At 45.6% G+C, this 21,460-nt stretch overlaps 1 protein-coding gene across 1 annotated transcript in view; it reads right to left on the bottom strand.

Annotated features, from left to right (window-relative positions):
* The window catches only part of LOC126183512 (uncharacterized), a 253,553-nt gene that overhangs the window by 178,699 nt on the left and 53,394 nt on the right, over positions 1-21,460 (bottom strand). Inside the window, exon 2 of the mRNA XM_049925563.1 lies at positions 18,314-18,817. Coding sequence (XP_049781520.1) covers positions 18,314-18,499 — 186 coding nt within the window. The 5' untranslated portion in view covers positions 18,500-18,817. The remainder of the gene's footprint in view (positions 1-18,313; positions 18,818-21,460) is intronic.

Here is a 21,460-nt window from a genome sequence, read left to right as displayed (position 1 = left end):
TACCCTTCATCCATGGTTCGCAAGATATCATGTGAGTGTACAAGATCATGTGAGTGTACAAGATTTCTCGAGATGCGTCCATGTCGAGGAGGTTAGCACTCCTTATCGATGTACAATAACAGATTTGGAAGTGTTGTGATCTAATAGCAGACAGTTAAGAAGAAGAACAAACTAGAAATGGGTGATTTTTTATGCACGATGGAGCTTCAGACGGATGGAGTTTCAGGCATTTTTACGTAACTCAACCATGCCATCAATTTTAAACTATTATTTCAGATTGAAGGATCAGTAGCTGGAAGGTATTGTTAAGACAGAGAAAATAAACACACACATTCCTAAGGCTACAACGTTCCTCACTTAAAACGGGCTATACGTTTCCAACCTATCACTCGTATGGAATGTAGCCCTGTTCATATTCCAATGTAAGAAATATGTTTCAAGCGGATAACATACATCCTTCTTCCCGGTTTCTCTAGGATAAACTATATTATCGAACCGTGAATCGGAAAAACTATTTTCTTAAAACATTTGCTCTGTGTGATACGAGAACAATATAGCTTTCCAGTGATACAGCGGCCGACATGCGAAAATTACAAGTCATTCTACCACTAACTCTGTAAACATCTGTCAGCAAATGTATACACAGGGGGTTGCAGTACCTCACAAACATCTATCGCTAACTTAGTTATGAAGCTGAAGTCTCGATTTTACATCCAAGACGCGACAGGGGGCGGGGGGTGGAGTACATCACATAAATCATAGTTCACTTAGAGGAATGTGTCACGGAGCGATGTTAGGGGTCCGGATATAACACCTGGCGGGTCCACACTCGAACGCTATCTCTGCTCTGCTGTGGGTCCTGGGGGTCTTCTGCGACACATGCATATACACAGTCATACAGAAAAAAGGGCAAACGCTCTCCAAATGTGTGGGTGACTGGATACAATCGAGTACTGTGCTATACTACACCTCCCGGTCAGTGCATTTGGGCCAGGTTTCGGCAGCTGTATTAAACGTATAACCAATTTTAGAAACCAGAACGAGAGACTAAGTCATGATCGCGTGGACAGAACTGACATAAAATAGATAGAATTGCGAAAAGTGATGGGGGGATAGGTATAAATTGACCGAATATAAATGCCGCGAAATTGAGCAAGTACTTACGTATCTTCTGGTTGGTGCAGAACAATTTGTACATGGGATCAAGTATGCTGCAACAAGAGGAATCCAAGAAAACATCAACATGGAAGCGAAGGCAATGAGGGAAGCAGTCTATTTTTGTCCGTTGATGCAGCATTATACAGTATGTCTACTGGGGTCTCAGTGATACACACAAGTTGACTACTGTATTTTACGCTTTTGAGGAAGACAGAGAACCATCCGTCTATAAACTTAAATGCATCTGCGTCACGTGATATAGCGTGTGTTCGACTCGCATACAGCTGCGTGTTCTGTATATGATTTAAAGCACTGTCTACTTGCGATCGTTAACTGTAAACCTCTCCTTCATCAGATGACTTTCATCTCATGTGTGACACATTTCTCTGAGCGAACTATGATTTATGTGATGTACTCCACCCCCCCCCCTCCCCCCCTGTCGCGTCTTGCGTGTAAAATCGAGACTTCAGCTTCATAACTAGGTTAGCGATAGGTGCTTGTGAGGTACTGCAACCCCCTGTGTATACATTTCCCTGACAGATGTTTACAGAGTTAGTGGTAGAATGACTTGTAATTTTCGCATGTCGGGCGCTGCTGCGTTTATCTGTTTCCTTGTAAGAGGCTTTCCCCGTTAGTAACGGTCATTTTATATATAGGATTGATGCACGCATACCATAATTTCTCAACCGTGATCCGATGTGAACAGCGGTCGCTATTCATCACTGGAAAGCTATATTATGCTCGTATCACACACAGCAAATGTTTTAAGAAAATAGATTTTTCGATTCACGGTTCGATAATATAGTTTATCCTAGAGAAACCGGGAAGAAAGACGTATGTCATCCGCTTGCAATATATTTCTTACATTGGAATATGAATAGGGCTACATTCTATACGAGTAATAAGTTGGAAACTTACAGCCCGTTTTAAGTGAGGAACGTTGTAGCCTTAGGAGTGTGTGTGTTTATTTTCTCTATCTTAACAATATCTTCCAGCTACTGATCCTATAATCTGAAATAATGGTTTAAAATTGACGGCGTCACGTAAAAAGGCCTCAAACTCCATCCGTCTGAAGCTGCACTGTGCGAAAAAATCACCCATTTCTAGTTCTTCTTCTTTTTAACTGTCTGTTATTAGATCACAACACTTCCAAATCTGTTACTATACATCAATAAGGAATTCTAACCTCCTTGACATGGACACATCTCAAGAAATCTTGTACACTTGGATGGGCTAGGACTCAGCGAGCTCCAGCCATTCATGAGACATGAAATATAGCTGACTACTTCTGGTCGGTTGCAGATTAAATAGGTACCAGTGTCACAAGGCGGGTTGGTCGATGACAGTGTGAGGGAGGTCTTTCAGTCTCTAATTTCAGAATAAAACTGTGAGAATCATCTGTGACTCCCATCAGCATAGACATAGATCATGAATTAAGGAACGTTCTGTAGGTGTTATAAATATGTAGAGCGCTATCTAATATACTTTGATGATGTATGTGTTCGAGAGTTAAGATTGAATGGACGTATTGCAGTCATCTATCCAGATTCGCAAAGTGGAGAAGAAGTGGTTTAGCTATGATACTGAAATTGGGAAACATACTCTCACATCACTGGTCGGAGTTGAAATTAATTTAGAATTGGTAAAATTGTTCATGTAATCAATTGTAATGCTCATTATTTCAGTATATCGGCGGTGTCTTTTCCGTCCACTGTCATGTTGGGGGTTACCACACAATGATCGATTGACAACGCTTGTTCGAGTTGGCAAAACAGTTTTGTTGAGGGGCGACACCGAAACAGAGATCGCTTACATGACTGCAGTATGAGGAATCAGTCGAAACGGAACTCATAGCAATCAGATTCGGATTGTATTTGTATTTGTATTTTAACCGGGGACCTAGAAACGACGGAGAGGCTCCGTACCCGCTGCAGCCGCAGTGGTCCACAACCCCACGACGACTACCGCAGTCCACTTCAGCCCTTCGCCGCCCCACGCCGAACCCAGGGTTATTGTGCGGTTCGGCCTTCGGTGGACACCCCAGGGAACGTCTCACACCAGACGAGTGTAACCCCTATGTTTGCGTGGTAGAGTAATTGTGGTGTACGCATACGTGGAGAAGTTGTTTGCGCAGCATTCGCCGACTTAGTGTAACCGAGGCGGAATAAGGGGAACCAGCCAGCATTCGCCGAGGTAGATGGAAAACCACGTACAAACTATCCATAGACGGGCCGGTTCACCGGACCTCGACACAAATCCGCCGGGCGGATTCCTGCCGGAGACCAGGTGCTCCTTCCCGCCCGGTTCGGACTGTAGTTTGGGAACCCAAGCGAACGCCGTAAAACTACTCCAATTTCGTTATCTTGTAAGTGAATTTTATTTGAAATCATCGAGTGTGTGTTATAATAACAGCAGTAAAAAATTTATTTACACCGTGCAAAGTCTAGAGGAGACCCAATTGATCTATCTCACCTCCAAAATTCAAACTTCCCGCAAAGGGGGGATTGGCAGGGAAGCGCGGCACTCTCCCATGATCTTGAATAGCGGTACTCACGTCATCAGCTGACGTCAACCGCGTCACTGTTCGAGGTCTAGTTTTCTGCGAGAGACTGTGTTAATGTTAGTTTATAACTTGACACAGACCTCGAAATCATGTCAGGGATAAATAAATAAAATGTTTGACAGTGTACAGAGCGTGTTAGAGCAGAAAAATTAATGTTTCAAACAACGAGACATGGGTGACAGGGTGCGTCTCTTGCGACTTACAGTATAAACATCGGGATACGATCATTGTCGGTACAGGTGGTGAAACTTTAAACTCATGTGTGCAGTTGATCAAAACGTGCATATTTAATAGGATCGTCGCATGTGCTCTATGGTTGCACGCATGCGGTATTTTGTTTTCGATATATGGTACGAGAGAGATGCCGTGAAAATCTTATCGAGTTGTCTATCGGATGAAGTTAGTGGAGCTTTTAAAGTTGGTAATATTTCTCTGTTGGATGCTAAAGAATTACAAAGATAGATGCGAATGGATGCAGATCTGTAGTACTTGTGTGTAGTTTGGGGGGAGCGGGGGGTCGCACCGCAGGACGGTAGAAAAAATCATTGCTCTTCTAGCAGTTCCAGTTTTCATCGAATGGTTACAACGCCGTCCTGTTGTAGTAACGCATCTTAGCCTGTTTCTGCATGGGTTGCAGAAGGTGATGATGTCCCATACACCGAGGAGCGTAGGGAACGATGCAGGAGACCCGCACCGCCGTACTAGGCAAGGTCCTAGCGGAGGTGGTTTGCCATTGCCTTCCTCCGACCGTAATGGGGATGAATGATGATGATGAAGACGACACTACAGCACCCAGTCATCTCGAGGCAGAGAAAAATCCCTGAACCCGTCGGGAATCGAACCCGGGACCCCGTGCGCGGGATACGAGAACGCTTCCGAAAGACCACGAGCTGCGGTGGTAGATATATTTCCCCGACTCCTACTCAGTTGCGATTTAAATTGGAACGATCAGATTCTTAAAGCTGGAAAAATGGCAGCAGTTGCATGCGGGCTAACTAAAACAAGGTTGGGATTTTACAGTAGCATATCGCCTCGAGAAAGGTGAGTCGTTTCGAGATATGAGAGTGCTAGAAATGTGATTCATTAGTGGCTGTAATAAAGGACTTCGCCACAGGATCCTACACACGTAAGTGCTTGAATGCGAGGACTTGATTCAAAATCGGATGCTGCATTTCTAGCGGATAGCATGGCACTAGAGATCTGAAAAGCTAGTGTACATTTCTTACGACATCATCCACTGTTTGTGAACCTTATCGATCAAGCATCGCCTATAGCCCAGTCGATATAACACGGAACCTCTGACATGGCATATAGAGAGAGAAAGCTTTACAAATAATGGATAAATATCTAGCCGTGGCGGTTTGAGGGGGTTTAAAACATCGGTTTCATATCACGTTCCTTTGCAGAATAATTTTCTAAATTGGGAGCATCTGCTTTATAAAGTATATACTTGTTTTCTGAGATGTGTGTAAAGGATATGACTATGTCCAGCGGTAAGCAAGGCTTGAATTTGACGTGGAATACTGTGATAGCAAAGAATGGTACAGATATTTCTATTTTCAGAGCCGTAAGCAGGGTGTATTTTGGATACTTCGCTCATTGTCGAATGTCATTCAATTGTAAGTAAAGCGATGAAATATATATGTCTTCGATTTGGTTGGATGATTCTGTCTATGTGAGGCCTGTGGTGGGAATGATTCAAGTTTCCCGCTGAAAGTGGGAGGCAATCTCAACGGCCAGGGCCGTTGCAATGCGGGAAAGTATTTGACTTAACCGTGTAGTCGTCTAGACGACGGAATAGTGAACTAATACTTAGTATGTGTTGGAAAGTTTTCGAGATCGAGTGGGAATTTGACAAGATTGAATATGGATGTGTGTTTGCGCTGGGTCATTATCCTGTTATCATGTAAATTGTTAGGTCGAATGCTTCTTCGCATTTGACTTCTCTATTTGGTTGAGAGGAGGTCGATTGTGGAGTGTGCATCTAGCTGGTGGAAGACACGTTTGCTGGTTGTCTAGATATGGGAAACACGTTGTTAGACTTTGTAAATTATAGGCGTGATTTGGAATCTGCTAAATCACGGAAATCTGTACTCGTGTGTGGAAATATCGGTTTAGACTTAAATCTGTTCGGAGAGGTGATGAGTTTCTAAGTCGAACGTGAAAAACTATATAGAACTGGACTTTGTCTATGTTCGTGAAAAATTTGACATTTATAGTGGTCGGAAATGTTTTGCTATATTATAGGAGCGAAGTTGATGTTAAATAAATAATAATCGAACGCTGAACGATGACTCTCGTCCGTCCCTGCTCGAGCGTACTACATGACGTAAAAACACAGTCTGTGTACGCGAGGCGTTGTGGGGCTGTGTCAGCGATGATTCGCACGCATTAGAGACGAACAGGATGTACTTGAAGGGGAAAGCGGGGCTTACGCGGCTAGGCATTTCGGCGAGGCGGGTGCCGTGAGACTGTTAGCGTAGTAGCTCGATCACGTAATTTGTGACTGTATATGGACGAGAAGGCAGGCTTTTAGGACGAGGAATCTCCCACTCGCCTCGGTTAGGGTGATTTTTTAGTAGGCGTGTGTAGTGAACTCTGACGTCAGACGGGGATAGATGGTATATGCTTGGAGCTAATACATTTTTTTGCACTAATCTCAGTCGAACAGCAGGATCTAGTGAGTTGAACGTTTTTCCGCTAGCTTGTAGGTGTAGTGTAGTGTTTGAGAGTTTTTGTCGCTGGTTTCGAGTGGTATAATTTTTTTCCCAAACAGGATAACACGATGTCATTTTTTTGCGTAGTATTGCAGTTCTTGGGCACTGCTATGTATGTAGTTGTGTAATTAGGACCGATCTTTGTAATTAATTATGTAATTAGGATTGATATTTGGGTCAGTTTCCCGCATCTGGAGAGTTAGGGGTGTGCACTTAGGCTTTCCATCCAGTAGAATCAGGGTTCGAGTGGTTGATGAGTTTTAATTGCACTGAGTATTTGTGCATTGAATTATTTTCAGGTGTTTAAACGTTGTGAGCGTGTTTGAATGCATTATTTCAGTGATGTGCGTGGTGTACACTGGATTATTTCTGTTAGGTTGTTTGAGGGAGGAGACCGGACAGCGAGGTCACCGGTCTCATTGGATTAGGGAAGGATGAGGAAGGACGTCGGCCGTGTCCTTACAAAGGAACCCTCCCGACATTTGCCTGGAGCGATTTAGGGAAATCACGGAAAACCTAATTCAGGATGGGGGCCGAACACGGGATTGAACCGTCGTCCTCCCAAATGCGAGTCTAGTGTGCTAGCTACTGCGCGACCTCGTAATTTACGAGTTGTTTGCGTTTGTACACATCAGCGTAATGCATTATTTAGTAGTACTTTCGAGATCTGTAAATTGTATATTGTGACTCCAAGCACGTTAGGGTGAGTGTTTTCACATCAGCGTGATAAATAAATTACGCGAAATCCGTAGCTAAATAAATTGTCTAAAAATAAATAAAGTACACTCCTTCCACTCTCCAGCAGCCCAAAACAGGTTGATTCGCTTTTCACACCTATGCTCCCTCCCTCCAGACCGCCGGCAGGGTGAGTGTTTTGTATCAGCGTAATAAACTAGGTGACATACGTCCCTCGATGTATGTAGGAAATGTGGTTGGATGACCTTGAAAAGTAGGTGGATTTAGGTAGCTGAAAGCGTAGCGAAGCCCTTTTCTTACCTATATAAAGCTTTGTGGGTCTTTGACCCCTTGTAAGGCTGGCCCAGGCGGACGTGAGTTTTCTAAGAGAAAGTGAAAATGTTTGTGTTCGGCTGACGTCAGTGTGTGTTTAGGCTAGTCGTGTCTATCGTATTATCAGCGTGCGACACACACATACAGCCTGACGACAACGTGACATATCGCGAAGCGCAGCCTCTTGTGGCGGTAACATGACACTAATACTGTAGATAATTAATTGAAATAAATTATTTTCGAATTGAGTGTAAGCTCTTAGAGTAAAATTGGTGAACATTTTCTAAGATAATGGCGAGCACACTTGATGGTGGTACTGCATATAATTGTTTAAATAAAGACTTATGTCCAGAGCATGTAATACAGCTATCGATATCTCAGCTTCTTGTGGCGGTAACAAAAAAAATTATAGAAGTTGTATTGGAATTGAATGTAAGCTCTTAGAGTAAAATTCGAAATTCCAAGAGGATGGGGAACACACTTGATGGTAATACTGCATCTAATTGTTTAAATAAAGACGTATGTCCACTTCCTAGGAAGAGTTGACTTAGGTTAGTGGAGGTAGCTTAAGTGCCCTTTATTTCCCGCGATTTTCTTAGGTTAGTAGAGGTAGTCCAATTGACCTATATTCCTGCCAAAAGCCGCAATTTTGGACAACTGCCACTCTTGATGGTGGTAGTGGCTCTAATTGTTTAAATAAAGACTTGTGTCCAGAGCTGAATGGGTGTATGTAATACAGTTATCGATATCTCAGCCTCTTGTGGTGGTGAAACGAAACTAATGCTGTAGGCAGATAATAAATTTAAACAAATTTACAGACATTTAAAAAAATTAAATAAATTTAAGGAGATTTATAAATATCATATTCGAATTGAATGTAAGCTATTAGAGCAAAAAATTCGAAATTCGAGAAGGATGGCAAACACATTTGATGGCGGTACTGTTTGTAATTGTTTAAATAAATACTTATGTCCTGAGCTGAATGAGTACATGTATTAGAGACATTAAAACTCTGAGAAACTGATATCTCAATCTCTTGTGGTGGTAACAAAACACTAATGCTGTAGGAGATAATAAATTTAAAAAAATTTAAATGAATTTAAACAAATTTATAGATGTATAAGGAAATTTATACAAATTTAAACAAATTTATAGAAATTATATTCGAATTAAATGAGCAGCCTCTAGTGGAGGCGACACCATACCAACTCTGCAAAACAAAATTTTCCAAGAGGATGGCTAACAAAATTGGTGCTGGTACTGATTTTAATTGTTTAAATAAAGACTTATGGCCAGTTCCTGGGAAGAGGTGGAGGTAGCCTGAGTACCGTTTCTTTGCTGCCATTTTCTTAGGTTAGTAGAGGTTGCCCAACTGACCTATCTCCCCACCAAAATTCAAACTTTTGGCCATTTCCTGGAATGATGTGAGTTAGGTTAGTGGAGGTAGCCCAACTACCCTTTCTTTCCCACCATTTTCTTAGGTTAGTATAGGTAGCTCAAATGACCCATATTCCCGCCAAAATTCAAACTTCTCGCGACTTCGTAGGATGGGGTGACTTAGGTTACTAGAGTTAGCCCAATTGAGCTATCTTCCCGCCATTTTTGGATAACGGTACTCACATCATCAGCTGACGTCAATCGCGTCATCAGCTGACGTCACGTACTTGAGTCACGGACGCCATCTTGGATAACGGTACTTTGGGGTGACGCCGGACCTGGGGTGACGGTAGCCTTGTGGTAACCTACTTTGGGGTGACGTCCTTGTTGCTCCACTATTGCTATGGTGCCCAAGAAACAACACGATATGGGGACCCAAGTCATTACCGAACCCCCTTCATGTCTTATCTTTGGAAGTAAACTCAGAAAAAAAGTTGAAAACAGTGTGAAACAAGGCAATTCGAGCTAATGCCAGTCTTCCATTGTTTCATAGTCCAGGGTTCATGGCTTCGGCACCACATTTTCTGTCACGACCATTCGCATGAGTGATGAGTGGTTTTGAAATTCCAGCTCGCCCTGAAATTCCCTTCTTCTGGAGCTCCGTTTTTGTTGTTTTGGTGCTGATAGTTTCGCAAGTGCAAAGGCCAGTTCTGTCGTCCTCTCACTTTTCATCACAATCCTCTTTCGTCAGCCTTTTTAAACACCAAATACAAACTACAGAAGCACCAGTCATATGACTAGCAAAAATTTACGCACGTTCAAATTCACTTAGTTCCGACATAATGCACTCACAACTACATAGAACACTGATCTGACCACCACTGACACTTGCAATGTGTTGAGGTGTCGTTAGTAGTCGGATACAACAGTGCAACCTTCAGGCTTGGTTAGCACCTGTATTCATGTTCAAGCATGCATTTCTCGCGGTGTTTCCATATTTTTGCCCAACCCCTGTATATACCCTTGCCACACGAGGTTCCAGTAGCTTGTAAGCAGCTCAGCTGGAAGCAATGCCGCAGCGTGAACAACCTACATTGGCTACTTAACATAATAACAATGAAACGGCTCATGTTTACCACTGTGACTTCGCTACTCGTGTTGTGGATACGCACAGGCACTTAACTCGTATTGTGCTCCCTGCCCTTCTGACAGCGGACTTGTCAAATGTTCAAATGTGTGTGAAATCTTATGGGACTTAACTGCTAAGGTCATCAGTCCCTAAGGTTACACACTACTTAACATAAATGATCCTAAGGACAAACACACACACCCATGCCCGAGGGAGGACTCGAATCTCCGCCGGGACCAGCCGCACGGTCGCGGACATGTCCTGGGGCGACCACAGTAGCTCGCCTTCGGCAGGCGTAGATCAAGGGAAAGGGGAAGAGTGGGGCAGTCATTGGGTACACGACACAACACCCCCCCCCCCCCCAAAAAAAAAAAAACCTTTCTGTCAAATTGTTTTGTTTTTACAGAGATAAATTTTCAGATTTCTCATGTAACTTTCGAAGAATAAAGTAGAATGTCTCGAAACTTCCAAGGCATTCTACGAGCGGCGTGCATCAGTAACGCAACACGTTTCTTTCTCAGCAAATTTCAGTTGAAAAAAAGCAGACTTTGTGGCGGGACATAGTCCTGCTTCAGCCCTATAGTTTCATTGAGTTCCGCTAGGTGGCGGCGCTGTAAGTAACCTTCAAAATGGAGTCTGTAACAGAGGTGCGTTCCAAGCAGAGAGCTGGTATTGAGTTACTTTCAGCGGAAAAGCAGAGCGTCGCAAAATTCATAGGCGCTTGCAGAATGTCTTCGGAGACCTGGCAGAGAATAAAAACACGGTGAGTCGTTGGGCGAGGCGTCTGTCATTGTCGCAACAAGGTCGCGCGAACCTGCTTGATATCCTGCATGCCGGCCGGCTGCACACAGCTGTGACTCTTGTAATGTTGGAACGTGCGGACACTCTCATTCGAGGTGATCAACGGATCACATTCAAACATCTCGCTCCACAACTGAACGTCTCTGTTGGTAGCGCTGACACACTCGTCCATCAGTTGGCGTAATCTAAGGTGTGTGCACACTGGGCACCACATAGTAAAGGACCGTAAAGACCGATGAAGGACCATCTGTGCGGAGTAGCTTGCGCGTTACGAGGGCTGATTGTGGCACTTTTTTTGTCGAATATCGTCCCAATGGATGAACCATCGGTTCGTCACTTCGAACCGAAAACTAAACGGCAGTCCGTGAGTGTCGGCACACAATCACTCCGCGGCCGAAAAAGTTCAAAGCAGCACCCGCAGCCGATAATGTCATGGGACAGTCTTCTTGGACTGAAAAGGTTATTCTTTGATGTCTCCCTCATGGTGTAACGATCAGCTGTGAAGTGTATTGTGCTGCCTCCAGGAAATTGAAGAAAGAACTTCAGTGTGTTCGTCGAAACAAACGAATTTCTCCTTCTTCACGACAACGCAAAGCCTTATACAAGATTGCGTACCCGAGAGGAGCTCACCAAACTTCGTTGGACTGTTCTTCCTCCCCCCCCCCTCCCCCCTCCCTTCTCTGCAGCCCGGATCTCGCACCTACCGACTTTCATCTGCTTGACCCAGTGAAGGATGCAATTCGTGGGAGACAGTACGTGAATGATTGGGAGGCTATTGATGGAGCAAGACGTTGGTTCGATGTAGACCAGTAGAGTGGTACGTACCATGCGGAAATACAGGCCCTCCCAGTAATGCAGCGTAAGGTCGTCGCACTTAACGGAGATTATGTTGAAAAATAAGGTTTTGTATCCAAAAGAGTGGGGAATAATATAGCGTATTTGAATCCTGAATAAAACCAACCTACTTGCAGAAAAAAGAGATGCATTACATACTGAACGCCTCTCGTAGAAATTTGTGTGCCCACGTGGATGTGCCTGTGGCGTGACCGACTGCAACGAACATTCCAGCAAGCAAAAGGCACACGTTAACAGGCTGTGCATACTTTCTGTCAGTAACAAGTCTGACATGGTTCGTGAGTCCAAGTGCTGAACCGGCAAACCACAGTAGGTTGTCAACGTCCTTGCCTCATGGAATACACCGGTTCCTGTCACATCACCGAAGCTAAGCAACGCTGGGTGTGGTCAGTATTTGGATGGGTAACCGGTCGAGTACGTCACGCGCTGTTGGCAATTTTTATCTTTGCATTTGCGGCAAAAGGGAGTAGAGGGATGGTATAAAGTTCCCGATCAGCACACTTTGCGCCAATGTCCTGGATTAAATTCCAGACCTCTCTACAGTGTCTCATGCACTGAGGGTATGTGACACTGTTAATGGTCCGTCCGTCAGATGGCGACGACAAGCTTTGCGCCCCTCACCCCCCCCCCCCCCCCCCCCGCCACTCCCCACGCCCTGAATAACATCTATAAGGAGCATTTTGTTGCTTGACATAGGTCCAAAAGAGCATATTTTAATCGGAAAATGCACAGTTCGCGACATAGGTCAGTCCCGTTTTCGGCAGTTGATCCACATGGGTACAGTCCCCATCTAATTTTCATTTGGGTTACTGTTTCACTGTTTCTTCATGAGTTTATCACGCTTTCGGTTCCTTAAGAAAGGCACTGAAGGATCGACGATTCCTGTCGGACGAGAATGTGCAGCAGAAAAATACAGACTTCTTCACACAGTAGGACACAGTGTTCTACCAAATGTTTTCTTCAACCTGAGGCGTCGGAGGGACGATTGCTTCAATGCTCACGGTGATTTTGCCTTATTTGCATCCTGATTGTGGACTGTACGGCCCTCGACGGGGAAACATTTTAATCGGCCTTAATATTATTATACAAGGTAATTCAATTATCTTCCCCACCCCAAATAACTTATTGCCCAAAATAAAATATGTGTCAAGAAAATGTTATTTAGCTACCAGGTGAACGTTAACAGGCGTGCTTGCTGTTCTAGTAACTTTGCTAGTAACTTTGTTCGCATTGAAGATATGAATAACAGTACGTCTTTTTTTAAATAGCACTCTAAATTTTTGATTCGGTAATCGATTCCTCAAGACGTGCTAAGAAACGTATCACACTGTACTGTTCACGTCAATATGCCGTTATTAAAAAAAAATGGTTCAAATGGCTCTGAGCACTATGGGACTTAACATCTATGGTCATCAGTCCCCTAGAACTTAGAACTAATTTAACCCAACTAACCTAAGGACAGCACACAACACCCAGCCATCACGAGGCAGAGAAAATCCCTGACACCGCCGGGAATCGAACCCGGGAACCCGGGCGTGGGAAGCGAGAACGCTACCGGCCGTTATTAAAAACGTAACACAAAACTGACTCTGACTCTCCTGCAGTAGCACACAGTGCAACTACCCGGGGTAACGTAACTCGTCCATTTCCTGGTGTTGACAGTAAGCAAACTGAAGTACAACGAAAATGGACGCCGGTCATTCAGTCCACCGTCTGTAGTTGATGGTATACCAGCGAAGAGAAGGTAGAAATTCTACTCGTTTATGGAGAATGTATATAAGTGGGCACAATAGCGACAGCAGTAATGTTTCGTTATGTAGTACAGTGCTGCAGTACTTTTAAACGATGTGTTGTATGCAGGATTAAAAACTGCATCATCATTACTTTTCTTTTATTGTGATTGCAGGTAGGCGTTTGACTGACAGTTGACTGAACTACCGGTGTGCATTTTCCTTGTGTTTCCATTTGTTTACTATCAACTCTTGCAAATGGACAAGTTACTTTACCCCGCGATATCTGCATTGTGTACTAGTATAGCAAAACCAAAGACAGTTCTGAGTTACGTTTTTAATAACGTCATGTTTACGTAAATGACACTCTGTGATATGTCTTTGAACGGATCTTCAAGAGAAGAAATGGATTCCCGAATAATAAAATATAGAGTTCTACTTAAAATAAACGTACTTCTGTCCATTTCTTCGTAACGAACTAAATTACAAGAACACCAATCACGCTGGTTAATATCCTCCTGGTAGCTAAACAACATTTGCCTGATATATTTTTTATTTTGCTCTTTTGGGCAATAAGTTATTTGGGGTGATCAAGATAAGTGGAATACCTTGTATAATAATATAAGGGGCGACCAAAAAGTTTCCGTTCGAAGGCCGCACAGTCCAGAATCACAATGACAATGGGCTAAATCACCGTAAGCACTGAGCCAATCATTCCACCGATGCACCAGGCTGAACATACTCGTTTGGTAGAACACCGTGTCATGCTGTGTGAAGAAGTCCGTAATCGTCTGCTGCACATTCTCGCCCGCCAGGAATCATCGACCCTTTAACGTCTTTCTGAAGGGACCGAAGGCGTGATAATCGCATGGGGGGGGGGGGGGGGGGGGGAAGGGAGGGGAGATGAGGACTATAGGGCGTGTGTTCAAGTGTCTCTCATTTAAGTTGTCGTAACTTCTGCGTTACGACATTTGCTATATAGGGACGCGCGTTGTCATGAAGCAGCAGCATCCTTTGTCGCACCATTCTACAGCGGTCGTTTTCGACAGACATGCTGCCCCACACCCGTTCTTCGTTCTACGATGGGTGACTACCAGTGTTCGTCCTTCAGCAGCCAACAAAACGATAACAGCACGTTGATCCTGTTTCGACGCATTTGGCAATAATGTCACCATAGTTGACGTTTCCGAGTTTACCGGACACACGTCTGAAAGAAAGGAATGCCACTATAATCCCTTGCCTATGTGTGGATGTTTATACACCCGCATGCTGCTTAATATCCCGCCGGCCGCTGTGGACGAGCGGTTGTAGGCGCTTCATTCCGGAACCGCGCGACTGCTACGGTTCGAATCCTGCCTCGGGCATGGCTGTATGTGATACCAGAATGAGATTTTCACTCTGCAGCGGAGTGTGCGCTCATATGAAACTTCCTGGAAGATTAGAACTGTGTGCCGGACCAAGACTCGAACTCGGGACCTTGCCTTTAGCGGGCAAGTGCTCTACCAACTAAGCTACCCGTCCTCACAGCTTTATTTCTGCCAGTACTTGCCCGCGAAAGGCAAAGGTCCCGAGTTTGAGTCTCGGTCCGGCATACAGTTTTACTCTGCCAGAAAGTTTCATATCAGCGCACACTCCGCTGCAGAGCGAAAATCTCATTCTGGAAACATCCCCCAGGCTGTGGCTAAGCCATGTCTCCGCAATATCCTTTCTTTCAGGAGTGCTAGTTCTGCAAGGTTCGCAGAAGAGCTTCTGTTAAGTTTGGAAGGTAGGAGACGAGGTACTGGCAGAAGCAAAGCTGTGAGGACGAGGCGTGAGCCGTGCTTGGGTAGCTCAGTTGGCGCCGGCACGGTAGCTCAGCTTGCTCGGTCGGAAGGTTAGCTACCCTCTGTAACAAAAAATAAAAAAATAAAAAAAACTGAGTGAACGGACCAACAAAGAACCTGAAAGGGTCTCATCGGACGACCGCCACGAACAAATTCAACGAGCAATATAGAGCAAAATGAGATCAAAAAAAAAAAAAAAAAGAATGTTGGTAGAGCACTTCCCCGCGAAAGGCAAAGGTTCCGAGTTCGAGTCTCGGTCGGACACACAGTTTTAATCTGCCAGGAAGTATCAATGTATGTGATGTCCTTCGGTTAGTTAGGTTTAAATAGTTTTAAGTTCTAGGTGACTGATGCTCAGAGGCATTTGAATCATTTTTTTTGTTAATATCCACCTGGTAGCTAAACAACATTTGATTGATTCATATTTTGTTTTGCTTCGGAACAAAGCCTTGTTTGAGATGTTCAAGCTAAACCTTTAAAACATTTTATTGTAACTAAACAATTTATTGTTACTGTTATATTAAAACATTTCACAATTTATTTTTATTATTAAATGGGCAACACTTTCCTGGTAGTGTGCAAAAATTTGTACGAGGGCGCGCTGAAAAGTAATGTCTCGGAATTTTTTACACAATAACTGTTAAACGTTTTACATAAAACAAACGTTATTAATATTCTACATCTTTCTTCTTCGTGTTTGCATATTTCCAGCTCTCTGCTGCTATAGGACTCCGAACTGAAAGGTGGAACATGGCGGTGTATAACGTAACTATGTCGGTGGGCCACGCGGACTGGACGCGCGGTTTAGGGCTCCATGTCACTGAACCCGCCGGAGGTTCGAGTCCTCCCACAGGCATGGGTGTGCGTGTTGTCCTTAGCGTAAGTTAGCTTAAGTAGTGTGTAAGTCTAGGGACCGATGACCTCAGCAGTTTGGTCCCTTCGGAATTCACACATACACTCCTGGAAATGGAAAAAAGAACACATTGACACCGGTATGTCAGACCCACCATACTTGCTCCGGACACTGCGAGAGGGCTGTACAAGCAATGGTCACACGCACGGCACAGCGGACACACCAGGAACCGCGGTGTTGGCAGTCGAATGGCGCTAGCTGCGCAGCATTTGTGCACCGCCGCCGTCAGTGTCAGCCAGTTTGCCGTGGCATACGGAGCTCCATCGCAGTCTTTAACACTGGTAGCATGCCGCGACAGCGTGGACGTGAACCGTATGTGCAGTTGACGGACTTTGAGCGAGGGCGTATAGTGGGCATGCGGGAGGCCGGGTGGACGTACCGCCGAATTGCTCAACACGTGGGGCGTGAGGTCTCCACAGTACATCGATGTTGTCGCCAGTGGTCGGCGGAAGGTGCACGTGCCCGTCGACCTGGGACCGGACCGCAGCGACGCACGGATGCACGCCAAGACCGTAGGATCCTACGCAGTGCCGTAGGGGACCGCACCGCCACTTCCCAGCAAATTAGGGACACTGTTGCTCCTGGGGTATCGGCGAGGACCATTCGCAACCGTCTCCATGAAGCTGGGCTACGGTCCCGCACACCGTTAGGCCGTCTTCCGCTCACGCCCCAACATCGTGCAGCCCGCCTCCAGTGGTGTCTCGACAGGCGTGAATGGAGGGACGAATGGAGACGTGTCGTCTTCAGCGATGAGAGTCGCTTCTGCCTTGGTGTCAATGATGGTCGTATGCGTGTTTGGCGCCGTGCAGGTGAGCGCCACAATCAGGACTGCATACGACCGAGGCACACAGGGCCAACACCCGGCATCATGGTGTGGGGTGCGATCTCCTACACTGGCCGTACACCACTGGTGATCGTCGAGGGGACACTGAATAGTGCACGGTACATCCAAACCGTCATCGAACCCATCGTTCTACCATTCCTAGACCGGCAAGGGAACTTGCTGTTCCAACAGGACAATGCACGTCCGCATGTATCCCGTGCCACCCAACGTGCTCTAGAAGGTGTAAGTCAACTACCCTGGCCAGCAAGATCTCCGGATCTGTCCCCCATTGAGCATGTTTGGGACTGGATGAAGCGTCGTCTCACGCGGTCTGCACGTCCAGCACGAACGCTGGTCCAACTGAGGCGCCAGGTGGAAATGGCATGGCAAGCCGTTCCACAGGACTACATCCAGCATCTCTACGATCGTCTCCATGGGAGAATAGCAGCCTGCATTGCTGCGAAAGGTGGATATACACTGTACTAGTGCCGACATTGTGCATGCTCTGTTGCCTGTGTCTATGTGCCTGTGGTTCTGTCAGTGTGATCATGTGATGTATCTGACCCCAGGAATGTGTCAATAAAGTTTCCCCTTCCTGGGACAATGAATTCACGGTGTTCTTATTTCAATTTCCAGGAGTGTATTTGAACATTTATGTCGGTGCGCGAGAAACAGCATGCTGTAATCGAGTTTCGAATTCGAAGATTTCTTACACGCATGGGGTACGCTCTCCTTCACCATGACAATGTCAGACCACACACGAGCGCTGCGACATCTGCAACAATCCGACGCCCTAGGTTCACTGTCATCTATCATCCTCCATACAGTCCCGACTTGGTACCATCCGATTTTCATCTGTTTCCAAAGCTTAAAGAACACCTTCGATGACATCACTTTGATAGAGATGAAGCGGTGCAAGCAGAGATGAGGTTGCGGCACCATCAGAGACGACATCAACAAACTGATTTCCCGTTTGGAGAAATGTGTTCGTCGCCCGGGTAACTTTGTTGTGGAACACGTATGTAGACATGAATGATAGAGATGTAGAATTTAATAACGTTTGTTTTATTTTTAAAAAATGTAAGAATTTTCACATAAAAAACTCGGAAACTACTTTTCAGCACACCCTCGTAGACCGTCAGGAAAGTGTTCCCCGTTTCACATTAATAAAATATTCCGTCTAACACCGGCAGAAAATGCAGTTCATGTTAGTTTTGTTACTGTTATTAAAATCTAAGACATATGTAGCACATTAAATGGGGGGGGGGGGGTGACGATAAGATTAACTTGGGAGGAAGGAGGTGTGGAAAGTGTAATGAAGTGTGACTCCCTTCCAATAACCGGACCCCAGACCCGCGCGTGGTCTTGGAGCCCACGTAAGAAATAGTATATTGTGAATGAGAGAGCAGGACTTACCTCAGCCAGCACGTGCTCGTACGAAGGTGGCGGGGAGGTCGGGAACACGAGGGGCCCGGAAGAGCTGGGCGAACTGGTGCACGAGGGCTGCCTCGGCGCCGGCGCCGGCGTCGGGCTGTGGGCGGAACCAGCGCTGGCAGAAGCCCGTTGGGGCGTAATTTCCTGTATCTTTGAGCATTCGTCCATTCTCACGTAGTTGCTGCCTGCGGCGGCTGCGCTTCCGCTTCCACGTCGCCACAATTTTAGCTTCTTCTTTACCGTACTGTCAATTTTCTCGTATCCTTTCTCCCGTCTACTCACTGTGGCATCAAATTATTCCCACTCTATACAAAGAAATTTCGGAGCTCGCTGTTGAAAGCCTGCTCGAAGGTGTTACACTAGCAAGCTGGCCTTCTTTTTGCAGATACTGGTGGAAAAGCAGTAGGTTACGCTATAAAAGATGCCCCTCGAACGCAGGTCTTACGCCGCACCAATCTTCCACTGATGCGTCCTCAGTGTAACGTTCTGAAATGAAAACAAGAAACTTCTGTTGCAGATTAAAATAAGTTATAGTTTTATTTTAGTCTATTTCATATGGCCACCGAAAATCATACACAATCGTGAAACCTGTTCTTACACTACTGGCCACTAAAATTGCTACACCATGAAGATGACGTGCAACAGACGCGAAATTTAACAGACACGAAGAAGATGCTGTGATATGCAAATGATTAGCTTTTCAGAGCATTCACACAATGTTGGCTCCGGTGGCGACACCTACAACGTGCTGACATGAGGAAAGTTTCCAACCGATTTCTATAACACAAAGAGCAGTTGACCGGCGTTGCCTGGTGAAACGTTGTTGTGATGCCTCGTGTAAGGAGGAGAAATGCGTACCATCGCGTTTCCGACTTTGATAAAGTTCGGATTGTAGCCTATCGCGATTGCGGTTTATCGTATCGCGACACTGCTGCTGCCGTTGGTCGAGATCCAATGACTGTTAGCAGAATATGGCATCGGTGGGTTCAGGAGGGTAATACGGAACGCCGTACTGGATCCCAACGGCCTCGTATCACTAGCAGTCGAGATGACAGGTATCTTATCCGCATGCCTGTAACGGATCGTGCAGCCGCGTCTCGATCCCTGAGTCAACAGATGGGGACGTTTGCAAGACAACAACCATCTGCACGAACAGTTCGACGACGTTTGCAACAGCATGGACTATCAGCTCGGAGACCATGGCTGCGGTTACCATTGACGCTGCATCACAGACAGGAGCGCCTGCGATGGTGTGCTCAGCCACGAACCTGGGTGCACGAATGGCAAAACGTCATTTTTTCGGATGAATCCAGATTCTGTTTAGGATCATGATGGTCGCATCCGTGTTTGGCGTCATCGCAGTGAAAGCACATTGGAAGCGTGTATTCGTCATCGCCATACTGGTGCATCACCCGGCGTGATGGATTGGGGTGCCATTGGTTACACGTCTCGGTCACCTCATGTTCGCATTGACTGCACTTTGAAGAGTGGACGTTACATTTCAGCTGTGTTACGACCCGTGGCTCTACCCTTCATTCGATCCCTGCGAAACCCTACATTTCAGCAGGGTAATGCACGACCGCATGTTGCAGGTCCTGTACTTACCATTCCGGATACAGAAAATGTTCGACTGCTGCCCTGGCCAGCACATTCTCCACATCTCTCACCAACTGAAAACGTCTGGTCAATGGTGACCGAGCAACTGGCTCGATACAATACGCCAGTCACTATTCTTGATGAACTGTGGTATCGTGTTGGAGCTGCATGGGCAGCTGTACCTGTAAACGCCATCCAAGCTCTGTTTGACTCAATGCCCAGGCGTATCGAGGCCGTTATTACAGCCAGAGGTGGTTGTTCTGGGTACTGATTTCTCAGGATCTATGCACCCAAATTGCGTGAAAATGTAATCACATGTCAGTTCTAGTATAATATATTTGTCCAATGAATACCCGTTTATCATCTGCATTTCTTCTTGGTGTAGCAATTTTACTGGCCAGTAGTGTATATTATCTGACTAAATAAATAAGCTAACTGATAATGATTAGTCACATCTATAAAATAATGAATCATCTTATATCTTTGCCTTCGATGCACGAAGACCCATGACGAAGATGCGCCGGTGGCAGGGACCATTGACACATACACCGATAAGCTAAAATATCATGACCACCTGTTTGATAGCGTATTGTTCCACTTTTCAAACACAGTAAAACAGAGATTCTGCTTGGCACGGGTTCTACAAGTCCTTGAAGGGACTTCAGAAGTATGTGGCACCAGATGCCTACGCACATGTTAAGCAATTCCAGCAAATTACGGGATGATGGTTTACGGACGCACATCTGGGGCCCGATATGTGTTCCAGTGAGTACAGATTAGGCACATTTGCTGCCCAAGACATCAATATGAGATCACTATAATTCCCCTCAAACCACTGTAGCTCGATTCTGACCTCGCAGCAAGATCATTTCTCCTGCTGGAGGATATCGTCACCGTAAAGGGGAGGTTTCGAGCTTGATGCGATGAAGATGGTTCAAAACGGCTCTGAGCACTATGGGACTTAACTTCTGAGGTCATCAGTCCCCTAGAACTTAGAACTACTTAAACCTAACTAACATAAGGACGTCACACACATCCATGCCCGAGGCAGGATTCGAACCTGCGACCATAGCAGTCGCGCGGTTCCAGACTGTAGCGCCTAGAACCGCTCGGCCACCCCGGCCAGCCGATGAAGGTGGTCCGGAATAATGTTCACATAGTTCACTACTGTCATGTGCCTTCCATTACTACAACAGATTCCACGGAAGCCCAATTCAATGTACCCCGAAGCATAATTCCGCGCTCACCGATCTGCATCTGTCGCCAAATGTATGTTTCGTCCAACCATTCGCCTCGATGACACCACTGACCTCGTGTAACAAGAAATGCGATTCATTCGACAGGCGACACGTTTCTGCCGATCCACGGTGAAAATTCAGTGATGTTGTGCCCACTGCAATCATAACTGACGTTGTAGTTGGGTCAACACAGGAACACGTAGGGGTCGTGTGATGTGGAGCTCCATGTTCAACAATGGCCTTTGAACGGTGTGCTGCGAAACACTTTTCCCTGCTCCAGCATTGAACTCTGTCG

Source organism: Schistocerca cancellata, chromosome 4 (genome assembly GCF_023864275.1).
Source record: "Schistocerca cancellata isolate TAMUIC-IGC-003103 chromosome 4, iqSchCanc2.1, whole genome shotgun sequence".
Taxonomy (NCBI): Eukaryota; Metazoa; Arthropoda; class Insecta; order Orthoptera; family Acrididae; genus Schistocerca; species Schistocerca cancellata.
The sequence above is the reverse complement of the archived record's forward strand: the minus strand, read 5'-3'. Positions and strand labels throughout refer to the sequence as shown.